Source organism: Cutaneotrichosporon cavernicola (genome assembly GCF_030864355.1).
Source record: "Cutaneotrichosporon cavernicola HIS019 DNA, chromosome: 1".
NCBI lineage: Eukaryota > Fungi > Basidiomycota > Tremellomycetes > Trichosporonales > Trichosporonaceae > Cutaneotrichosporon > Cutaneotrichosporon cavernicola.
The window spans coordinates 838,262-853,753 of record NC_083393.1 but is presented as its reverse complement, the minus strand read 5'-3'; the positions used below and the strand labels follow the sequence as shown (position 1 = coordinate 853,753).

The 15,492-nt window shown below is 58.2% G+C and overlaps 6 protein-coding genes across 6 annotated transcripts; 3 read left to right on the top strand and 3 right to left on the bottom strand.

Annotated features, from left to right (window-relative positions):
• Nucleotides 1–164: 164 nt before the first annotated feature.
• ctf18 (uncharacterized protein) lies at nucleotides 165–4,690 on the bottom strand (the record flags this gene model as incomplete). The annotated part of the gene is made up of 14 exons (XM_060599000.1): nucleotides 165–241; nucleotides 519–567; nucleotides 1,507–1,577; nucleotides 1,702–1,909; nucleotides 1,946–2,036; nucleotides 2,150–2,280; nucleotides 2,442–2,488; nucleotides 2,583–3,081; nucleotides 3,143–3,390; nucleotides 3,426–3,480; nucleotides 3,514–3,744; nucleotides 3,779–3,916; nucleotides 3,977–4,308; nucleotides 4,342–4,690. 14 exons carry the CDS (start codon nucleotides 4,688–4,690, stop codon nucleotides 165–167), a joined length of 2,526 nt encoding a protein of 841 aa, XP_060452867.1.
• Nucleotides 4,691–4,952: 262 nt separating this feature from the next.
• On the top strand, nucleotides 4,953–5,914 carry CcaverHIS019_0103180 (uncharacterized protein; the record flags this gene model as incomplete). The annotated part of the gene is made up of 8 exons (XM_060598989.1): nucleotides 4,953–4,959; nucleotides 4,994–5,087; nucleotides 5,256–5,299; nucleotides 5,336–5,432; nucleotides 5,464–5,548; nucleotides 5,578–5,674; nucleotides 5,710–5,801; nucleotides 5,840–5,914. 8 exons carry the CDS (start codon nucleotides 4,953–4,955, stop codon nucleotides 5,912–5,914), a joined length of 591 nt encoding a protein of 196 aa, XP_060452866.1.
• Nucleotides 5,915–6,006: 92 nt separating this feature from the next.
• On the bottom strand, nucleotides 6,007–7,406 carry CcaverHIS019_0103170 (uncharacterized protein; the record flags this gene model as incomplete). The annotated part of the gene is made up of 2 exons (XM_060598978.1): nucleotides 6,007–6,932; nucleotides 6,971–7,406. The coding sequence occupies 2 exons, from the start codon at nucleotides 7,404–7,406 to the stop codon at nucleotides 6,007–6,009; spliced, it is 1,362 nt and encodes a 453-aa protein (XP_060452865.1).
• A 221-nt stretch (nucleotides 7,407–7,627) lies between these two features.
• CcaverHIS019_0103160 (uncharacterized protein) lies at nucleotides 7,628–9,396 on the bottom strand (the record flags this gene model as incomplete). The annotated part of the gene is made up of 2 exons (XM_060598967.1): nucleotides 7,628–8,882; nucleotides 8,918–9,396. The coding sequence occupies 2 exons, from the start codon at nucleotides 9,394–9,396 to the stop codon at nucleotides 7,628–7,630; spliced, it is 1,734 nt and encodes a 577-aa protein (XP_060452864.1).
• A 2,153-nt stretch (nucleotides 9,397–11,549) lies between these two features.
• On the top strand, nucleotides 11,550–12,483 carry CcaverHIS019_0103150 (uncharacterized protein; the record flags this gene model as incomplete). The annotated part of the gene is made up of 4 exons (XM_060598956.1): nucleotides 11,550–11,739; nucleotides 11,771–11,891; nucleotides 11,924–11,987; nucleotides 12,022–12,483. 4 exons carry the CDS (start codon nucleotides 11,550–11,552, stop codon nucleotides 12,481–12,483), a joined length of 837 nt encoding a protein of 278 aa, XP_060452863.1.
• Nucleotides 12,484–13,960: 1,477 nt separating this feature from the next.
• CcaverHIS019_0103140 (uncharacterized protein) lies at nucleotides 13,961–15,470 on the top strand (the record flags this gene model as incomplete). The annotated part of the gene is made up of 2 exons (XM_060598945.1): nucleotides 13,961–14,286; nucleotides 14,321–15,470. 2 exons carry the CDS (start codon nucleotides 13,961–13,963, stop codon nucleotides 15,468–15,470), a joined length of 1,476 nt encoding a protein of 491 aa, XP_060452862.1.
• Between the last annotated feature and the right edge of the window lie 22 nt (nucleotides 15,471–15,492).

Sequence of the window (15,492 nt, the reverse complement as noted above, 5' to 3'; positions counted from 1 at the left end):
TAGTTACGTCTCCAGCTTGAGCAATGAGATGCGGTTGTCGCGCGAGCGTGTGGCGGGCGGGACGAGGGTGATGGGTTATATGAAAGGACTGTGTCTGGGCGAGTCGGTTTCAACGACTATCGCAAAAAGATGGCACAGAGGTCGATGTGGTGAATGGTAGATGGTTATAGATGTTGAATGCGAATGCAGATGGATTGCAGTGAGGGAGGAAAGGGGAGAATGCTGGAGCGGGTCGCGAGCACTGCAAAGTCAGTCCCTGTTGCGTGTTCGGTCACAAAAGTGGGTGCTTTCTGCCCACTGCCAATCTGACATGCCTCGCACCGCCCAGCGGTTGCTACGAGGATGTGCGCTTGGCAAGACTTGGCAAACTCGTCGTCGGTCATGAGACGTGTGGGTTTGATGTATCACAAAGTGATCACTAATCGCTGAGCCCAGCCCCACAGAGTCGCGACTTTGAACGAGTTGAAATCCAAGCAGTTGCGAGATGCAAGTGGCGAGGACTTGGGCAGCGTACTCACGAGCAAGCGGTATCCGGTATCCAGCTAGGAGGTCGGGATGGCGAGTAGCCTGTGAGGCGTTGGATGCAGCAGCAAGAGAGCTGATGAAGAATGGGTGATGAGTGGAAAGGAAGGGGGTTTGCGAGTTGGGATGGGTTGGAAGGCCGAGCTCGAGCCGCACTTGTCTTGCCTCTATGGCCAATTGGTCGGGCTAAGGGAACAGAGGGGGGGGAGTTGGTTATGGAAATTAGGGTAAAGGGGGAAACTCTGCGGATGAGACCAGCCGGGCATCAAGCCCTTGTCGTCCTTGTTCTTCATGGGCGGCATGTTCACCGACAACCTTAGGGTCAAAAGGGACATTCAACTCTACGTAGATGACGTTGGTGTCCTCTGGTGGGATAGGCGGGAGATGGGCAAGTGGTCGGGTCAAGCAGGAAAAGTTGGGGCTCAGGGTACTCGACTGAAAGGTAAAGGACCAGAGTATTACTGAAATGGGCAGACGTCCCTCTCTTACTGTACAATATTCACAACTGGCAGCCCATATGCCCATACAGGAAAGGAAATAAAGGGATGCACAGCCCCTTGATCTAGGTGAGATGGCATTAAACCAGAGGATCACACATCCTCTTCCTTGTACCCCAGGGAATGTAGAAATGTCCTATTTAATAAAGTAGCCCACTTTAGTCATTCCCGTTTACACCCAATTGACGGCGATGACCGATTCTCACTTGGAAAGTATTGGCCATAAACTCTAGAAACTCTAACATTACTGCAATATACTCTCCCCATGGGCACGGCGGGACATTATTGCGGCAGCGTTTACCCAATCTTCCCTTTAACCTCAAGCCTTTCTCCTCAGCCTTCTTCTCTGCCCACATGACCATGCCGACTTGCCTTGCGAGCTTACGACTTATCAACCAACCTCTTGCAACCCTAAATCTCAGCGGCACTGCGTCAAAGGCACAAACATGCATCACATCAGAGCACTCATCTTGACGTTTGTACGTACTGCACTACTAGACCCCTCGTTGAACCTGTACACGGCGCGGAATTTCAAAGATGCTTTACCCGCGTCATGCTCTGTATCGAGCGTCAGCATCTACTCGGGTCATGTTTCTTCTCTTTCACTTTCAACAGAAAGAGAGGAATGGAAAACCGCCCGATGGGCAGCTGCGGAACCAGTTTGCCTTTGGTTGGTACTCACCAGCGTCATCCACAAGGGCCCCCGATTTTCCAACACTTGTTGGCACACGGACACGGCCAAAGAAGTCCGTCGAGGCAGCAGCTGGCGCGTCCTCTCTGGCCTTGGAACCCGTCTTGGCCGCGCCATACTGCTCAGCCAACGCCTCAGCCGTAGACGTGGCCGTGCTGTCACCGGCTTGGCCGCGGCGGCGCGCAACCTCCGTGTCCATCTGCCTGTCAGACCATCCAAAGTTGTCTGCACTCACCGCTTGGGCAACGAGCTGCCGCACAGCAAACCGCGACGCCAGAATGTCCCCAGCTCGCTTTCCATCATAGGTCACAAACACGTCAATGGCACTGCGGTCAGGGCACGTGCTATTGTGGGGCCAGAGGGCCGCCGAAAGCGGGGCCCGCAAGGCCCGCAAAGAACGGCCGTATGGCACAATTCGGCAATAATTCGCGTCACTCACGGTTCAAGCCTCATTTGCGGCTGCCCGTCTTCCGTCTTGTCCTGCCAGAAGCGGAAGCCCAGGGGAATCAGGAGTTGGACAAGGCGCACAAGAACCGCACGTTCGGAAGCTTTCACAATGTTGGCATTCACCTGGGGTAAGGCACCGACATTGACCATGGCGCAGAACGCCAGGCGGGGAGCTCCGACGGACAGCAGCCTGTGAGATGGACAGCAGCCCAAGTTCTGTGACGCATACCCCGGGGGGAACCCCGGCGGCAAGCGCAACTCATCGGTATGCGCGGGTGACTTACTGGTTTCAGAGGCGGTGAAATGATGCGCATGAGCAGCGGAATGAGCTCTGTGAGCGTGGTCGAGGAGGAGAACAGAGATCGTAGGTTCGGTGTAATCGCCGCTTTGAAGCTGTCTGCGATTTCTTCATTCCCCACACGTACGAGGTACGCCTGCAACGTCAGACCAGTCACGCCCAATACTTGCCTCATAATCGACCTTGGGCCATTCGATAGGTCGCTTGGCGTTTGATGGTGCCGCGAAATGCGAATACCAGGGGACAATGGCGTACGGAAGGTATGCCATGAGCTCAAACTCCATGTTCTCGCCAATGTGGCTCGACAAGTGGTCGAAATATCCCACCCAGTCGTGCAAGCGGCAGATGTTGCCCAAGCTCGTGTCGAGCGGTTTCAGGTGGGTGTAGTTTTCAAAGCAGCCCTGGACGACGCGGTCGTAATCTCCGCACGCCTGGAGCATGAACGCGAGACGGTCGACGTATCGTCCGTCGTCAGCCGCGTCCATCTCCTTGCGGCGCTGCTTGGCCGCCATGGGCACAAAGAGGGCATTCCACACAGTGTTGAGTGTTGTCCCAGCATCCTTGGCACCGACCGATGACGACTTGATGGCGTCGGCGGTTAGCACAGGTGAGCGTGACTTGATGAACTTGTGTGAGACCTGCACCACGTGACCGAGATTCCACAGCCAGAAGCGGCAGCTAACCCACCTGCAATGTATTCAAGCAACTGCGGACGTCGGCTCCCGCGAGGTCAACGAGGAGGGTCAACACGCGCAGGTCGGCCTTGAGTCGTTCGCGGTCGCAGATGAACCGCAAGCGCTCGACCAAGAACTGGCTCGGGCTCTTGTGGAAGCGTACGATGCGTGCGTGCTGGCGCAAGGGACGGAGGGCGACCGCGTACAGGTCGTTGCAGATACAGATGATGGGTCGGCGCAGTGGCCGTGCGGGGGTTCTGGCTGGCGTGAGCTCTTGGTGTCTCGGAACAGCTCACTCTTCTTCTTCGCTGGTACGTCCTGGATAAGCTTGATGAGGGAGCGCACAAAGCCCTGCCGTCAGTTTGCCTCTTTCCTTACACAAACATGGTCACCGCCGCCGGTCGCGCCGTCAATCTCGTCGATGATCACACATGTTGGACGGTCAGAGTTAATGCCCGAGCCGGCGTCGATGGCATTCTGGATACGCGTGGTGACCGTCGCAGCGTTGCGGTCGTCGCTTGCGTTGATCTCGAGAGTGCGGTAGCCGGCATGCTTGGCGACGACGTGCGCAAGCGTCGTCTTGCCGTATCCCGGTGGGCCGGAGAGGAGGAGGATCTGTATGAGTTGTTGCCGATGCTCGAGAACTCACTCGTTCCCGTGGTCGCCCGAGGGGATCGTGATAGAACGTGTTGGTGTTCTCGTCGATCTTGCGCTTCTTCGGTGCTGCTCGCTTGAACACGCACTGGTCCCACTCTTTGAGCCATGTCATGACGTCACGGTGGACGCGCTGGAGTTAGGACTTCATCAAGACCACAGCTGCCAGGCAAAGAGCCCAGCTGCAACTCACGTCCTCGCCGAGCAGATCGGAAAACTTGGTTGGCCGATATTTATCAACCCACAACCCCTTCTTGATGCCCTGTGTCACCGTCTCCGTCCTCCCCTCGCGTGCCTTTTCGGCACTCCGAATCTCGTCCGCCTGCGCCTTTAACACATGCAGGGGCGTAGTGAGGAGGTCGACGGCCTGTTTCTGCCCAGCATGTGCCATGTCAACGGGTGCGTGCGGCTTGATTCGCCGCTTGAACTGTACGGTGGAACCCGAGGCCGTGGCGGCTCGAACGGAACGCATTGGTCGGCCCGCGGCGTCGAAAATCACTCGTGGCGGGGAAGGGGATCGGGGAGCTGCAGTCAGCGACGAGAGGGTTAGGGACGTACGTTCGTCGAGGTCGAAAGTGAAGACGGGCTCGAATTCACGCTGGCTCTTGGGCGGGGCTGTCGATGAGGGTTGAGGCTGGCTCTCAGGTTGTGACTGAGAGCCCATCTGGCCATCATCCGTAAACGCCGCGAGCATGGCCGCACGCCGTCGTGCAGCCGCATGTTTCTTCTCTTCCTCGGCCTTGCTGTGTGAGTCGTCATCCAATAGTCGTTCAAGGTCTTTGGCGGCCGCGCGTTCCGCCTCGTCGTCCGCCAGCATGGCTTCGAGCTCGTCCTCATCAGGCTCATCTCGAGGATCTTGGGAAAAGGCAAAGAGGTCGCCCGGCTCGAAGAGGGGTGCGCTGGGCATGGTGATGGTTGGTTGTTGGTCAGGTGGCAAACGCGTTGACATTGACTTTGAGACGCGTCGGTGCCTGGAATTTAATTCCGCGGTGGAGGTGGGTCACTCCCTCTATAACTCTCTAAGTAGGTAGCTACCTTCCTCGCTGCGAACTGGATCTGCATGTCTACTGCTCTTTTCTCTTTCCCTAATCCTTCGCACTCTGACAGCGACTGATATCCGGTAGTTACTTTTCCTCACAAACTCTCTTCCCCGACGCAGTGTTCATACCATGCCACGTGGGTTATTCTGTTGTAATGCTAACCCTCACAGCTAAACGTAAACCTGCAAGCCCGTCACCTTCCTCCAAGAAGAAACGACAGGCTAAGAAGGCCAAAGTCGAGGAGAGTGATGATGATATTTCCGAGTGAGTTGGGGTTCCTCAGAAGGGGGACGGCGAAAAGGCGGTGGAGGTAGGGGGTGGTGAGGGAGGGCAGGAAGGAAAGGAGGCTGGGTGAGGCAAGGCGATTGATGAGGCAGGAAGGAGAGACCCCCAGGTGTTCAGCGGAACGGTCTAGTCGTTAGTTGACAGCAGCGACTCGCTCAGTCCCTCGTTCGAGAATGACGATGACGAGGAAGGTCAGCTGGGAAGTTTTGTACGGTAACTGACATCAGCCGACGACGGCTTACGCAGCGAAACACTACGCGAGATCGCGCGCCTCGAGGCCGACGCGCGGGTCAAGGTCGAGGTCATGGACGCTAAGAGCGACGCGTGAGCTAGACGGTCGACCAACTCACAGCAGGATGGACCGCATCAACTCCAAGCTCGACGGCATGAAGGGGTCCCAGTCCACCCTCCAGCTGCGACAGATGTTCGAGACGCGCGTTGTGAGTTGTTTGCGGACGACCTCACACAGAACCTGTTCGAGGACCTTGTCCAGAGCGTGAGCGCTGGGAATGCGGCAACTACGCGTACGGCGCTTGATGGAGCGTTTTTGAGCGCAAAGACGTATTGTGAGCTATGCCATGTGGGTAAGGGTTGACGACAGACGGCGAGACACGTCCCCAGGAGACGGGGCAGGCTGGCGAGGACGCGCGCGGTATGGTCTGCACCGCGGCGGGGAAGGCGAACGACGGCGATGTGAATTTCGGCAATTCGCCAGGCCGCGCTGACGACAGGCATACCGCGATGCCATGGATATTATCCGCTCCATGCGCAAACAGGCACAGAAGGCTGGCTGGCGCTGGCGCTAGGCACCACGGTGATAGTGAGAGAGCAAGCATACCGCGTTGTATCGACGCGCTGTTGTTATACTGTACCGAGATCATGCAATGCAGATGTTGGTCTAGAACTCGTACAGATCGGGGCGGTCGTGCCGGATCTCGACCTTCTTGGGTCCGTGGGCGTGGGCGTGGGTGTGGGCGTGGGCGTGGGTGTGGGCGTGGGGGTGGGTGTGGGTGTGGGGGTGATCGTCACTCTTGTCAATGGACACGGCGACCTCGTCATCGCCGAAGCGGACTCGCGCGCGCGGCTTCTTCTCCTTCTTCCCCTCTGGCTGGCCAGCCGCCTCGACTCCAACCTTCTCCACCTTCTCCGCCTTCTCCACCTTCTCTACCTTCTCCACGCCCCCACGCTCAACTCTCTCGACGCCCTCGGTCTGCACCTGAGCCATCTCCACCGGTGCCGTCCTGCGCTCACTCGTCCCCCCCTCAATGCCGAGATGGACACTTTCGATCACGAACCTCTTGCGCTTGAGCCTAAAGCCCAGATTCTGCTCTCCGCCATCCTTGACTCCCAGGAGGGTCGAATGGCGAATACCTGGTGCGAGGAGGTGATGGCTCGACGGCAAGATATGAGGCGTGATGAGACCATGCAGAGGGGCAAAGGCACGGAAATGGCCGGGCGAAGTCCCGAATCCTTGCAGGGTGAGTGCGGCGCTCGACGCGTGGGCAATGGACGACACCCATGTATCCAGGGAAGGGGAGGAGAGGGAGGGGGGGAAGGTAATGACGGCCACGGCGGGTTTGTCGTGTATCAGCGTGCGGAGGGAGAGGAGGAAGCGGATGATCTCGGGTTTGGAGAGAGGGAAATCACGGCCGCCGAGGTCGGGCACAATGATGCGTACGACGCGGTCGGGGGTGAGTGCCCCGGCGACGGCATGTAGTGCCGAGGAGAGGTCGGTCGGTTCGGCATACGTGATTGTCCCATCATCCTCCAGCTGTTTTCGCAATGATGGCGGAATGGTCGTGTTGGCAGCGAGGCGTGATGAGCCTGCCCTCAGTTTCTGCTGACATCCAAACTCAACTCACCAACACTGGTCCGGAACTTGGCCATCTTATCATACCGCCACGCAATCTTGGTCTTGGACTCATCCATCGCCTCTCCCTCCGACTCGCTGCCAGCATCACGTTCCTCGACCCACGGCATACCGCCCGCCCACTCGGGCCGGGACAGGATGAGCACGCGCTGCCCGTCCAACACGCCAGCAGAAGCGACGTGGCGCGCAACAAGACGCGCCCACTGCGTGTGTGGGTCCGGAGATAGCAGAGACAGTGTACTGCCCAGCGCAAGCGAGCCGAGGATGTCGTCCAGTGACGGGATGCCAGATGAGACGAAGCGCGTTGGCGCGGAAGGGTACGGTTTGGTTCCGGGGAGGTTGGAAGTGGAGGAGGACGAGGGAGAAGAGGAGGAAACGGTGGAGCCAGTGGCGGCGCCAGGACGCACGCGGCGGGTGAAGCTTCCCATTGTCGATTTGTGTTGTGGATGTCAAGTAAAGTGCTGTTGACAAGTCGAGTTGAACTTTTGAGAACGACGTCACATGCCATGCCATGTGACATCCTGCCATTAGGAATGCACAGCCATTAGGATTAGATTAGGATAGCAGAGTCCCCTTCCCGTTTCCATCAATCCCAACCCCAACCCCTTGACTCGAAACGAAACGTGCATACAAATACATCTCTAGAGTCCTAGTCATTACGCCAGTCGCCCCACTTGCCCTCGCGCCACTCGTCGCGCTGCCGCGCCGCCGCCGTCGAGCCACTTGCCGACCCCGACACCTGGCTGCTCACCTCGTCGTCCGCATTGTCCTTGAGGAACGCGTCGACCGCGTCCATCTCGGCGTCGTATGGCGGTGGAGGCGGTGCGTGTGGGTGGTCACTGTACGCGACGGGCACGAGGGACACACTGTTCGACGCACTGTGTGGCCGGCGGGGGAGCTGACTCGCCTCGCTCGCTGTGCGGCGGCGGTTGTGGGTCGGTGTCTGCCGCCAGGGAACAAAGTACAGCCATCCCTTCTGGCGCCGCGGGCCATGGACGAGCGCGGCGGGTGCGGCGAGGATCATGTTGCCCGCCCTCCGAAGAGCGTCACTAAGCGCGGGCGGCGTGTCCGAAACTGGGGAGAGGGGCGCACTCGATGTCCCATCATCAAACACAGGGAGCATCATGTACTGCGGCCCATTCTTGCGGCGCATCCTCGTCCAGATGAGGCGCAGGACCATGACGACGAGCACCACAGAACCAACGTACATCAGCCCCTTGCCCCACTTGCCGAGCCATGTAATGAAACCCGCGTCGTTGGCGTGCCAGCTCGACCCGTAGAAGTGGGAGAAGAACGAGTGGGGCACCTCTGCCTGTGGCGCGTTCTTGCCGTACAGCGACTTGGGAAGGACGCGGACCTGGCGGACAGGGTTCGTAGGTGTCACCGGGTGCGCCGAGCTGTACATCCCCAGCTGCGCCGAGAGGAACATGGGACCTGTCGAGAACATGACTGTTGGGTAGTGCATGACGTAGTAGTGGTTGAACGCGGCCAGACCGTGCACCGTGTCGTCCATGAACGCATTCCCCTTGGAGGACAAGATGAGATCGTTGCTCACACCAACCGGCTTGGTCACGGGGAGCACGACCTCCCAGTCGCCCTGTAGCAGCTGGTCTATGCGACGCCGGCACCCAATGTCGAGGTCCATGTAGATGCCGCCAAAGTGGTGGAGGACAAAGTAGCGGATCGCGTCGGCGCGCTGGATCGGGTGCGGGTAGTTTTCGTACATGTGCAGTTGGGCAGGGTAGTTCTTCTTGATGAACTCGACCGCCAGCTCGTCCGTCCACAGCATGTACTCGTAGTCGGGCATACCCTCGCGGCACTCGCGGAAGCTCTTGCGCCACTTGTCAGGCAGCACGTCCGACTTCCAAGTCTGGTGGATGATGCGGGGGATCTTCTCGCCTTCCCTGGGCGTTAGCATCGCTTGCACGGCGCGGCTCACCTCGTCGTCACGTTGTACAGGCGCTCCCACGAGTGCGTGTCTTGGACCTTGCCGTCCCAGCCCTTGCGCATCCAGTATCCGCCAGTGCCCTTGCCGTCGAGACCCCACTCCTCGCTGTCCTCGGATGTGGACGTGGACGTGTCCGTCGAGACAGGCGCGTCTGTGGCGTCGTCGGCATCGGCAACATCGCCGTCGAGAATCATGCCAAAGTCATCTGCACGCTCGGCGTTGGAGATTGACGATTCTGCCGAAGCCTCAACCGGCGCCAGGTCACGAAGCGGCAAGATCGCGTCTTCAGGGCGCCATGGTACGTCGTCCTCGGTCAAGAACACGGCTGGGTCCACGCCAAAGTACGCTTTGACAGTCGAGAGGACAATGACAGTGCCAACAAGGACGAGGAAGATGAGAACGGCCAAGATGACGAGTGGACGACGCCACAAGGCCTTCTTCGCGCCGGGCCGGCGCGGGGGGTTGGACATGAAGCGATAATGGGTGGTGATGAAACGTCAAGCCGAATTCGGCTGGTTCTTGGACTTTTGCGAGATGGAGGTTCGAGCCTAGGGGTTAAGGGTGCGCGCGCAGGTGCTCGTGCAGGCGATGGAGGGAGGTGGCGCTGCGAAGGTTGTTGTTGGCAGAAAGGTGAGGCTGGAGGCTGGAAGCAGGCAGCAGGCAACAGGGAGGGAGGGAGGGAGGGAGGCACCGGGTGATGCAAGTTGAAGATTGCTAAACGGAGGATGCCGTGGAATCCAGAGGCCGTCAGTCTCGGTCGAGGAATAGGGAATGGTCAAGTTGTCGAGGGGTATAGTTGAGGGTATACTCTGGTGACACTTCCAGATGGTTCAGAAAGGATCAAGTGTTTTAGACGAGTGTTAAAGAGGTGATGAGGATGTAGAAATGGTTGAGATGTAGGCACTGAAGGACTTTTGTGGGGTACGGTAGCGGTGCAACGCGAACGAGCTGCGACGCAATCACGGAACCTTTTTATGGCGCCCACAAACAGAAACATCATCATCCGACGCCACCCACCGGCTACACATCCATGCATTCACTCGCGGCTCGTTATCCTACTCGACACGACTCTACACGAGGATGCAGAAAGCGATCTCGCTACCACGGCCCCCGTAGTGGGCGCTACTCACGCGCTCCCGCAAGCGACGCTTGCGCAAGCCGCCGGCGGCCGTGGGGCGCCTCGACACGTGGGTGGAGGGTGCCTCGAGGTAATTGTGCCAGGGCAGGGTCTGCTTTGGTGGCCAACTCCAACTAAAGGCCACTCGTCAGCTCGTCAGATTGTCATAGTACTCTACGCTTGAACGCTCGAGTGAGAGACTGTATCTCTGTATCCAACACGGACGGCTTATGATCCATACTTGGCAGCTTTGATAAATTTGGTCGACTAATGGCGCTGCACGGACCAGGACGACCAGGACCAGTCTGTTTTAGGCTGGAATGAAGGTCTGAGACCGCCAGGGACAATGCGGCAGCCAACAGGACAAGTGGACGCGTCGCGCCGCGCCGTGTCAACGCCACGCCACCAGTACAGTAGATGAGTCGACACGAGTGTTGTACTGTTTGCATAGGTAGGTGGTTTGAGGGCATTCCGGCACATTGTCAAGCCAAGAGTTGTTGGGCGGTTTCATCCACTCAAGGTACAAGGGATGGGCGTTCGTCTCCTTGGTGATGCCAACGCTGAGGGCACCGATCTGACACAAGAGGAAAAGCATGACGAGAACCCAGAAGCGTCGAGATCCGAGATCCGAGACGTCCCTTACCGTCTGCGCCCAGGCGCAAGATTGAAACGTGCAGGGCGAACGTACCGGACTTGTGGGTGGTCCAAGCCACCACAAAGTCCAAGCCACCACCAACGTCGGCCCGAACCTTGATTGTTCAACACCATCAGAAGTAATGAAGACGCGGGGCATGATCAGAATGGAGACGTGCTGATGCAGCAGGCTGTGCTGGCTGGATAAACCTCAGGCATTAGGGTTCGGAACTCATTCCTAACAGAGGCCCAGTCTCATCCTGTCATCCTGCCCCACTCTACCAAGGAGACTGGCCAGTTCGATCCAACATGTTATTAGCCCAAATGAATTGCAATGTCCCTCGTGGATTGAGCTGCACAATCCAAGCCACCCACCTGCTCTGGCCCAACTGGTTCACCCCGCGCGACCCTGACGAGCGCCTCCAACGCGCCGGACGCGACAGCAGGAATCCACCCGAATCCACCCTACTTTCCGACCTCACTTTTCACTTCCAGACACTTCCCGACTCCACTCTCCACACTCCACTCCAGGCTCCGGAGTGGGCCGCTCCATTGTCCATGTCGTTAGTGGCCTGTGCTCACCCTGCGGCTTGACGGGACTGGACGCAGTCCCGACTGCCTTGGTCCGACTTGCGAGCTGATGGTTACCAACTGACTCACTCATTCACTTGCTTCACTTATCACTTGTATCACGCATCGCTTGGATATCTGATATCTGTGCAACTAGTCCGCATCAGCATCAGTCGCAACGGTCCGTGCTACCCTATTTTCATCTGTCGCTACTCGGTTCTTTGTCCCGTATCTCGCTCCATCTCCCCTTCCATCTTCATCTCTCGCCCTTCTCAAGTGCCTCTTCCCCTCTCCAAAAGCGCCATGCTCTTCTCGACGCTCGTTACCCCCCTCCTCGCCCTCGGGGTCTCCGCTGAACCCCGCCGCCGCCCCGTGGCCAACAAGGAGCACGCGCGCCGCGCACTAGCCTCTCGGAACGAGGAGCGGACCCTCGTTAAGCGCTTCGGAGGCCAGGCGACGTACTACGATACTTCAGTCGGGACGCTCGCTTGCGGTACGTTTCTGGCATTCAAATCTAATATCAGGCGGCACCGGTAACAACGAGGCTTACATTGTCGCACTCAACTCGGCCCAGTACGGATCAGGGTACCCTGGCCCGCAGTGCTTCAAGACGCTGACGATCACGGCGAACGGCGTGACTGTCAGGTATGACAGACAAAGGAGGGAGCTGACAGAAGCGGAGTGCAGGTCGTTGACGAGTGCCCGACCTGCGCATATGGCGACCTCGACCTGTCTCCGGGTGTGAGTACAGGATGAGGCTGGAGTCTGACTCTAGCTTTTTCGCCGTTTCGAAAGCCAGAGCAACGGTATCTTCAGGCTCTCGTGGGAGTGGGATGACGGCAAGCCCCAGCCAGAGCCGACCTCGACATGGACGCCAGAGCCGACCTCCGAGACCTCGTCTACTTCCACCACCATCTCTTCAACTACATCCTCAAGCACTACGACGGCCTCGTCGTCTACCATCACCTCGAGCATGTCCCTGTCGGCCAACACGACCTCGACTGCTTCGCTGAACAGCACTCTCTCCGCCTCCCTCTCTGTCTCCTCAACCGCCAGTCTCAACGCCACGGTCTCAATCACCGACGCCAACCCCAAGGCCTCGGCTGCGGCTGCCTCTGCGCAGACTGGCCTGGTTGTCATCGCAGGTGAGGGAGACGCTGAGGGCGGTGTGCTCGGCGAGGTGAGCCAGATCGTCGCAAGGGTCGGATATATGGTCGTCTCGGCGGCACTGGTCTAAGTGTGGCTGGATATACCGATATAATATTCTTGTGGATCGGGATTGAAAAAGGGAGGAGTAGGGGAGCAGAAGGGGAGCATCTGGAAACCGCCAGCTGCGGCAATCACGCTATCTTAATCCTCGCTCCTGCATTGCACGGAGCTCGTCAGAAGCAATAGTTCAGAGCCTTGCAGAAGGAGTGGGCAAAACGTTTCAAAGCCATGGTTTCAGATCCCCATGAAAGGTGTTGGGGGTACGAAAGTGCCAGAACAACACAGACCACTCGAAAACCCTACTGCTTACTGATCTAGAACACGGAAAGAGTCGAAGACTTCCCATGTGATGAAGATCTGAAGAGGCTTGGAGTTGCAGACGATTAGGCACAACCGCCGGCCCCGGAGTGCCACTCTACAGTTGACTCGTACACTAGCGGGTGATGCTCCAACTATACGTCGGCCAGGTACAGAAATGCCGAATGCCGTGATAAGCAAGACGCGAAGACGAATGAGAAGCCTGTGTCACAGAGGTGTCACAACCTGGCCTCGCGTGGACAATCGAACCGTCCCAGAACGAGATCTCATCAAACGGCCCAAGCCAAACCCAACCCCGCTTCTATCGCATAGACCACGACTTGGGCTTGGGCTTGTAGGTTCATTGTGGAGATATGCAGTGCAGGGATTACGAGACAGATATCCCGGATGTTTCAGATAGCGCAACGGTGCAACGATCACCAACCCGAGCCACCGATGCATTCCTCGCCACCCGCCCTTCAGTCTCAGCATGTGGCAATACAATATGGACGGATACCGCGGTGGATACCGGAATCCGACCGCGGGGCGTGTGGTGTGCCCAGGCTGATCGATCGCGGGCGTGCTTACGGGGACAGGTACCCGGCGCATCTCCCATCGCTATGCGGCGACTAAGAGTATCGGCTCTGTCCGACCTCTAGTTGCTGTCTAGCATTCCACGACTCCACGGTTTCCCCGAATGATGGGTTTAGGCTTGGCGTTTGGCGTGTTGCGTGGATTATATCATCCTCGAGCTACAGTGAGGCGAGATTGACGATCGGGGGGCGGTTCTAAGCTCACCGCTGGAGGTTGCCGACCTTTACGCGGAGCATGGACCACGTGTCCAGCCAAAGCACAATCGCACAAACCCTTCCACTCGGTGCCTTCACCGTGTCCAATCGCCCAATCCGCAGCATGTCCGATATCCGACCAACCTCTCTCTCTCTCGTCTCCACGCATGTGCCAAGAGGTACGGACTGGTCGGCCCCTCGGCTTCTGCACTGGACCGGGTGACTCCCACGCCCCGGCTGGGCTGCGGCGCCCCCTTCCCCCGCTTTGAGCCCCGGATGTGCCCCGGTCTCTTGGATCGCTTCACTAGTGGACCTGGCTGACTCGCGACACCGGGCAACGCTGCCTCCACCTGGAAACATATATCTTGCCTAACCTTGTCCAGACTCAAGAATTACCCCACTCCACTCACATTTCTAACAATGGACGAGAAGAAAAACTACTCAAACGACATTGTCGAGGCCGAGCGCACCGACTCGAAAGGTCCCGAGGTGCGCGACGAGTTCCCCGAGCCCGACAAGGAGGTGTTCCGCAAGGCAATGTTCAAGCTCGACTGCGCCTTCCTCCCAGCCGTCACCCTCATCTACTTCCTCTCCTTCCTCGACCGCGCCAATATCGGTAACGCCAAGGCTGCAGGGTTAATGACCGACCTCAAACTCACAAACCATCAATACTCTATCGCCCTTACAGTCACATATGTGCCATACATTGTCGCCGAGTTGCCCCTCACCCTCCTCATCCGCAAGATGTGAGTATCCCTCAAAAAAAAGCTGACAAAAAAGCGGCCCACACATCCTCATGCCGGCTCTAATGCTTGCTTGGGGAATCGTCACGACTTTCCAAGGCTTTGTGACCAACTACGCTGGACTACTTGCCTGTCGATTCTTCCTCGGCGCAGCAGAAGGAGCTATTCTCCCATGCTGCATCACTTACCTCTCCACCTTTTACACTCGCACACGGCTGGGCAAACGCATGGCCCTCTTCTTCAGTGCTACTTCACTTGCTGGCGCTTTTTCGGGCCTCCTCGCAGCAGCCATTGTCAACATGGACGGTCTTGGGGGTAAACGCGGCTGGGCGTGGATCTTCATCATCGAAGGCCTCATTACCGTCGTCTACGCCGTCATCTGTTTCTGGATCTTGCCGCGCGACCCAAGCGCAGTCGGATATCTCAGCCCCGAGGAGAAACAGGCCGTCATCCAAGCACTCGACATTGACCGTCCTCCCGCCGAAGTCCATGAGGAACTCACGGCCCGCAGCGTGATTGGTATCCTCGGCGCCCCGCAGATGTGGCTCGTATGCGGTGCCCTCTTCTGTTCAGGAACAGCCCTCTTCTCCATGGCCTACTTCTCGCCCACGATCGTCCAGTCTCTCGGTCACAAGGGAATCATGACCCAACTCTACTCGGTCCCACCCTACGTTTGCTCGACCGCCCTCTCCCTCGTCGTCTGCTTCTACTCGGACAGATGGCACCTCCGCGGTCCATTCATCATCTTCTCAGCCGCCCTCTCTCTTATCGGGTACGCGCTCTTCCTCGGCTCCAAGAACCCGCACGTCCGCTACGCCTCCCTCTTCTTCCAGGTCATGGGCGCGTATGTGTCGGCCCCGCTCACCTCGACGTGGATGCCCAACAACCTCGCCCCATTTTACCGCCGCGTCACAGGTATCGTGTGCGGCTTCATCGTCACCAACTGTGGCGGTATCCTCTCCACCTGGCTCTTCCCCACCACCGAGGCGCCAAACTACAAGCGCGGCACCTCTATTCTCCTCGCCCTCTGCGTCGGTATGGGCCTCTTCTCGGCTGCCAACATGGTCTTCCTCGCTTGGAAAAATCGTAAGCGTGCGGCTATGGGTGCGTTTGACAAGGGCGGGCCAGAGCTCGACGACCAGACCGAGCTTGGCGACAAGAGTGTGCACTTCAAGTTCATCCTCTAGGCTGGGTTGAGATGGTAGATGG